The following is a 7,177-nucleotide window of genomic DNA, read 5'->3' as shown; positions in this document are numbered from 1 at the left end:
CGAATTTCATTCAGAGGATCTTTTACCTACAAGATGTCAGCTGAAAATGATTGTTCATAATACACTGATTTTAAAAAGTGAATTTTCAAGAAAAAAGTGAGCTTCAGGAATGAGAATTTTTGACCAAAAATTGAGGTTTTCTCCATTTTTTGGTGAAAATGAAGAAATCTGCATTGTTACGTTATAAATTAATTTCACTGAAATATTTCTCTGCGGTATCATGAAAAAAGTTCGCAAAAGTACTTAAATGGCCAAAATATTGATTAAAATTGCTGATTTTGACCAAAAATTGCCTTTTTTACCCCAAAATCAGACACCTGTATAGAAGCATTGTTTGTGGCTTAATAACCACTTTTTTGTTCCTGTAGTCTAAGTAAGAGATGTATCGTAAGTTGACTTAAATGTGAAATCTCAGACTTTTTACTAAAATTGATGTTTTTTCACCCAAATTCAGGTTTCCCATATTTTTTGGTTTTATTAAAAAATCTGCATCCTTATATTAAGTTTAATGAAGTATTTTTCCATGTTGTTGAAATATATGCACTGAGAACTGCTTCAATGGTCAAAATATTCATAAAACTAACTCTTTTTGACCAAAAATTGCCTTTTTTACCCCAAACCCAGACATCTGTGTAGAAGCATTCTCTGTGGCAAAATAGCCAACATTTCATTTATGTTGTCTCAGTTTAAGTAATACTTGATGTGTATCTATCAACTTAAATGTGAAATCACAGACTTTTTACCAATATTGACGTTTTTTTGCTGTTTTCACATAAATAAAGTTCTTCGTTGTTGTCATGACAGTGTTGCACATGTGCAGAAACTGGTACAGTAGAAATTATAATGAGGCGTTTTCTCACAGACATATCACTCAAGTCATAAATTGTGTTTAATTTTTTATTCTTAAAGATCTCATCAAAGGTAATTAATACAGATAGATTGTAGTGAGACTGTAACGAACTGCTTTTTTAATTTCTTTTTGAATTTTGTGTAATATATTTTTAAGTTGTTGAATACAGCTTGGTATGTTTTAAACAACAACTGTGATTTCATTCACATTGCAGGTATACAGAATGTTAGTTCATTCAGGATCACTGTCAATGTCCGAACAGCTGTCATCACTTTCATCTTCTATACATTCATTTTGCTCCTTTGTATTTGTGTTTGTACAGGAAACACACTGACACAACTCAGTGCACAGCAATTCCACTTCTCTACACGAACATCTTGAAGAGCATCCAGACTTCTTGCATTTACAGCTTACAAAATTGATGATAGAATCTGGTGCAGGGGGAAGTGTCATCCACTGGATTGATAACTCTGAGTCTTGCACTATCCATCCATGTCCATGTGGGCTTGGTGCATCCATTTTGGCTTGCAAACATCGCCTGTAGATTGCTGTTTGGTAGTTTGCACGCTGTGTATGCAATTTCAGACTGTCTTTGTTTGGAGGGAGGGCACCATCATTTTGTGAACCAAGACGAAAGCAATTGTATCTTGCTTCATTCACATTACTGCATTGACCTTGACCATACAATTCACAAACAAATGACTCAATTTGTGTCATCAGTTCATCACTCACTGTCCATGATGTTCCTATCTCTTGGAACGTATTAGTGTAAGTATCACTGGTTAGCAGCATATTTGCCATCTTCTTCTTGCCCTTGCCTCTGAAAGCACTTACACTGTCGCAACCTGAGAACACATGAAGACCGACAAGAGCCTGTGCAGTTTCATCTCCCAAGGCCTCTGTTATTTTGTTGATATGTATTATCTGACCATTTTTGCTGGTTTGATGTAGGAACAACTGGCCTTGTAATTGATGAGCACAACTCACAGCTAACATGAAGACATCTGTATCAGGACTGCGAATGACAATGTTGTCTACCTCCCCGATGTATGATGCATGTTGAGCATGAAGTAGTAGTCGTGTGTCAGCCTCTTCATGGTCACACTGTAATTCAGGTACCTCAGTTACATCCATGACACCATCTGCAGATTGCAACCTGTAGCATAACTCGCCATTGGTAATGTACATGGTGATACCCTGCAGGCATTCTGATTCATATTCTTTCCATGATTCAAACAGAAAGAGTAGGAGAGATTCCTTGTTTTTACCTGAGGCAAGATACTTTTTAACTTGCCTCGGCATGTTCAGAGATGGGCGCGTTATCCGAATCTCATTGAAAGTACCTGTTGTTGTCCGACGCTCTCTTTCTGCATTCTTGATGGAACATTCCTTGTACTGATCAATCACAAAATCTATTCTGTTAGCACCAGACTTCAAAGCAATTGCTCTCAACTGGTAAAATATGCTAGATGCAAATTCTCCAAATGTAGCCGGTACTTTACTTTGCATCTGTATCATTGCCATGGCATCGACTATAATGGCAGTGTTTCCTTCGAAAGTGTCAACTACCGCGTCGGAAAATGTCGATGCAAGATGATGACCCAGAACAGCCTTATTTGTCTTTGTCATCGTTTCATCATAGTTAGCCAACATTGCTGGGACAGGGCCGAGTGCATGAGTAAGCAGTTCACGAAGATCAAGTTGTCGTGCTTGTGCAATCAGCAGCATTCTCTGCAGAAGATTTCTGTTGTCTTTTAGAGATAGACAGCTCATTGTTACTTTGGACTTTGGTTTCTTAGCAAGGTCTGTGAAAGTCTTCCCCTTTATCAATGTCATTTTGTCAAACAAATCCTTTGATCCCTGTGCCAAACGCTCCATTTCAAATTGCAGGTAGGCCTCTTCACCTCTGGTATATGCATTGAGAAGATCTGATGTGATTTCTTGTCCAGCGAGTGTACCTGCTGTAAGATGAACAAGCTGGTCATCACTATCACCATTAAATGGGGACCCCATCGACAACAATGTTGACATCACTTCTTGCACATCTGACTCATCTCTCTTCATCCTAGATTGTGTCAGATCTTTGTGTTCTGACTCCTTGTCAGTCTTACCAGCTTGGATGAAGCAACCATTTGCTATTGCTGTGCGTGACGGATGACTGAGAATCCAACGGCTGAGTGCACCCTTGTTTCTTGTGAAACCAACCATACCACCTTTCGTCTTTGATTCACGATTAAATGTTTGCTCGATTACTTGATCACACGCTGTCATAGAAAATGCATTGTCATCAGATCGCTGCACTGCAAATTCACCTTCACAAAATTTCTCATATACATTTGGGTGTGTTTGAGGCAAAGCTGACATTTCTTGTAGGTACACTGGAAGATAGCGTGAATAGTTAACTCGACGATATGCAAAATACCATGGTAACATCTTTCTTAGAGCAGCTAGATGTAAATGCCAGTTCCCCTCGCGTGTTGCTCGAATGAAGAGGAGTAGGAGCTGAACCATATCCAAATAGGAACTCCAGAAAGCATAATTGACATTACCATCACAACGCTTTTGTACATGGTCTCTGTACTTCTGTTGCAACTGTTTCATGTCTTCTGTGTTCACCTCATCATTGAAATTTTCAGGGTAGCTTTCGCGAAGGTTTATCAGGCTGTTGATCACTATCAAGTGTTCTTCCTCACTCAAACTGTCAAGGAATTCATTAAAGCAGATGCGTTGCATAGCCTCAGCGACAAGTTTATGGCAGCGAACACTTCGGTTGTAATGGTGTCCGCTCATTACACCATTGGCAGAGCCATGTGCTAAAATACCAGATTCTATCATGATATCTTCTAACCCAGCATCTCTGAAGCGCTTCCCTATTGTAGAGAGGAATGACATTGCGGTGTGAAACTCTCCAAGGCGTAATATGATGCGGTTTGTGTACTCTTCATTCTGCCATCGGATTTCCTGTGCCTTTGAGTAGATTGCTTCATCCATGTTAACAATTATATTTGGCAAACAGAGCTTATTGGCGATGTCGACACTTCTGCTGAGTATTGTGTTTACTGTAGACTTATCTGTTGGACTGGCATCGATGACAGGTAGATAGCCAATTTTACTGACAGGCGGAACAGCATTTCCAGACACTTCCTGATTGAATCCAGTCCATGACGGTACAGGATGAATGTCACCCTCCTCAACCTAATGATACAAATATGAAGAATTAATAGATTATTATTGATGAGCAGATTTTTATCTAAAAGATAAATGAAACAAGCATGATTAATAAAAGAATTGACATTGCCCCAATAGCTGTTCAACACAAACCTGCACAGTCTTGCACATCCAAAATGCTAGGTCTCTGCGCATGGGGATTTCTTGTATTCTTTCTTGGTTTTGAAAAAGAGAGTCCACATCTGAACCTACAGTACAGTCAGAAAATAACTTATTTTAACAACAAACTTATGAATCCTGATTTTAAAAAAAAATAAAGGGAGATTATGTAGGAAAATGTGTTAAAATGATTTGTATTCAAACATGCAAATGTGATCTCACTTATTCTGCAAAATATTACCAGGAACAAATTGCTCATGAGCATAATGAAATGTAGTAATACTTATCATTTGAGTGTTTTAATATTGAACAGTACAATAACAAATGTAGGGATAACAACAAATGCAGGGATATTTTTAAATAGGAAATAAGGCATACATGTTGATTGAGACTGGTTTGATTGTCAACATACTCCATTAAAACTATACATGCCAAAATTTATCTTCAGATGATAGGGGAAGGGCTTAGGTTGATCTTGTGCAGTGTTTGAACAACAAAAGTCATGCATGAGTTGTGCAAATTAAGTACTTACAACCATGTGAGACAATGACATCAAGGATTATGGTGACTGTGATGATTTTACTGTATTTCACAATGTACAACCTGACGGTGCGGGGCCATGGCGAGGCCTACCACGGTATTCGATAATATTGCTTGGTGGAACTTGCAGTGTCCTTTGCTTTGACTTTGTGATTGTAACTGGAGTAGATTGGTTTCTGTCAGTTCCATTCGAGTCATCTCCATGGCTCCTCTGAATGATAATACCATTTGTATTGTGAGTTGTTCCTTTCCCTTGAAAGGTAAAGTGAGATGGAAACAACTGTTGTGAACAATAACAAAATATAATACAAATTGTGTGTGACTTTCATTGTAGTCATTGTAGTGACAAAACTTGAAGTAAAAACTGTCATTAGTTACATTTTCACAATGATTGTTAAGGCACATCCTCCCTCAATGCCCAATATCTTGTATGAGAAATAATAAATAGACTCAACCTACCACTGAGAGTTTCTTCACCGAAATCATTATTGTCCCACACCAGTGTCGTGAATACTTCTTGACAAAATCCTGGTGGAAAGCCGTCACCTTGAAGTTGCTGAATAGCCAGTGCTGTGTCATGCTCTAGTACTTGTGAGTGTGAAACACAGTGCCCTAAACCATTGAGTAATCCTATCAATGATGAAGATCCAGTCAGATGACGGACTGCCATACCAAGTGACAAGTGTTTAGGGGTGAGTTTCCGTCCTTGAGATGACAAGGAAATGATATCCTGACAAATTGACAACAACTTGTGTTCAGCATCAGCCGATACTTCAACACGGTCTGTTGGCAGAATGTCCTTTGAAGTGCCAGTACACCATGCCAGGAAGTTAAACAGCTTTGTAGGTACAATATCTCTGCTTTGTTCGGTTGTTAGGTCTTCTGCCTTTGAAGGCCAACTTTTGACACCTTCCATATGCATTGAAGTGTGCACCATCTCAAGCATTTCATCTTGACCATTTTCAGAAATTGTTGTCGTTGACTGTAGCTCGATTTCATCTTCTTCGTTGTCAGAATCTGTATTGGTTATGTTCAAAATCTGACCACCCGAGGAAGAATCTTCTTGTTGACACATTATTAGCTCACATTGTCTCATGCCTGGCCGAACAAACATGAACCTGTCACCAAATCTCTTTTGCAGCCTCTTTTTCAAAGATGAATTCTGATATGTGGATGCATCAATATCTTCATTGTCCTTGATCATTTTAACAAAGATGTTTCTCAAAACATTCATCTGCATACATTCATTGCCATCAATTAGTCTCTTCTGTACCACTTCCTCGCAAAATTTTTTGAAGGTTGGAGCATACATAATACCACTGTCTTCCTCTGCTTTTTTCTGGTAGGTATATGTTACACACTTGACGTAACTTTGATAGCATGATTTATGATACTTCAATTCAATGCTTACCAAGTCCTGACCTCTTATTTGAAGCAGAAGCTTCTCGTCTTTCTTCGATTCAGCAGCTTTAATTAATGTACGTCCGTCAGTTTCACACGACACTAGTTTTTCAAGTGACCTCTTTCGGGTAAACCGGTCAAGTTTTCGTTTCTCGCCCTTACATAAAATGCATATCGGTGGTAGTATATGTGTACTTCGGCGTTTGGTTGTTGAAATGGCAGTAAAACTAGGATTCGACCTCAGATATCGCTTTGCAGGAGAACGTTGCTCTTCGTTGTCATTTTTTTCTTCTGCTGATTGAGCTGGTTCATCTGGCACGAGAGTTTTACGCAGCTTACCTTTCCCTTTACGCTTTTCTGCTTGAGCTAGACGCAGTTTATCTGTGAAACGCTGATAGCATACACGGTGATAGCCCGACTGATCTCGACATTCTGGGTTGAACTGTAGTGCGACTTCCTGCTCCACACCGTCAGAATTCTTCCATATGTTAATACAATGGAGTATTTTTGCCCAAGATTTGTCCGTAAAAGAGCAAATCGGCTCATTTTTCTTTGTTTTGACGACATGGCATACGCATTCCCTGCTCACAGAGGCAGCCATCTTGCACTGCTTCTAACGTGCGCTGTGATTGGTCAATTGACGCAATCACCAATGACGACGCTTGTTCTTAAACGGGTTAGGTACGGATAATGACCTTTGATACCTATTTGCATACTCTGTAAACTCGTGATTTTTCAGCCAAATTTTGTGCACAATGAAACTTCTTTTTTACTAGAACGTTGGTTTTTCTGTGAAAGGAGAGTGAGGACTCTCTATTTATACACATAATTCGTCGGATAAAACTACTCTGAAGGTTTTGAAACGATAGACCCGGTCGGCCCACAGACTAATAGTAAAGTAAAAAAAACACTAAAGATTGTTAATTGTTTCACACTATTGCAAAATTTCTGTAATGCTGAGTTTTTGAACACTTGAAGGAGATGGTTGTTAACACCCCGTGTTCAGGTTTAGAACATCATTGTTAATAATATGAACACTAGTGTTAACAATATGAACAC

At 38.8% G+C, this 7,177-nt stretch overlaps 1 protein-coding gene across 1 annotated transcript; it reads right to left on the bottom strand.

Annotated features, from left to right (window-relative positions):
- Nucleotides 1–880: 880 nt before the first annotated feature.
- On the bottom strand, nt 881–6,733 carry LOC139116710 (uncharacterized). Its single transcript, XM_070679307.1, has 4 exons — nt 5,177–6,733; nt 4,710–4,969; nt 4,172–4,266; nt 881–4,045 (listed from the first exon to the last, which is right to left on the bottom strand). The coding sequence occupies exons 3-4, from the start codon at nt 4,211–4,213 to the stop codon at nt 1,082–1,084; spliced, it is 3,006 nt and encodes a 1,001-aa protein (XP_070535408.1). The 5' UTR covers nt 4,214–4,266; nt 4,710–4,969; nt 5,177–6,733; the 3' UTR covers nt 881–1,081.
- Between the last annotated feature and the right edge of the window lie 444 nt (nt 6,734–7,177).

Source organism: Ptychodera flava, chromosome 18 (assembly GCF_041260155.1).
Source record: "Ptychodera flava strain L36383 chromosome 18, AS_Pfla_20210202, whole genome shotgun sequence".
Lineage (NCBI taxonomy): Eukaryota > Metazoa > Hemichordata > Enteropneusta > Ptychoderidae > Ptychodera > Ptychodera flava.
This window is presented reverse-complemented; position numbering and strand designations above follow the sequence as displayed.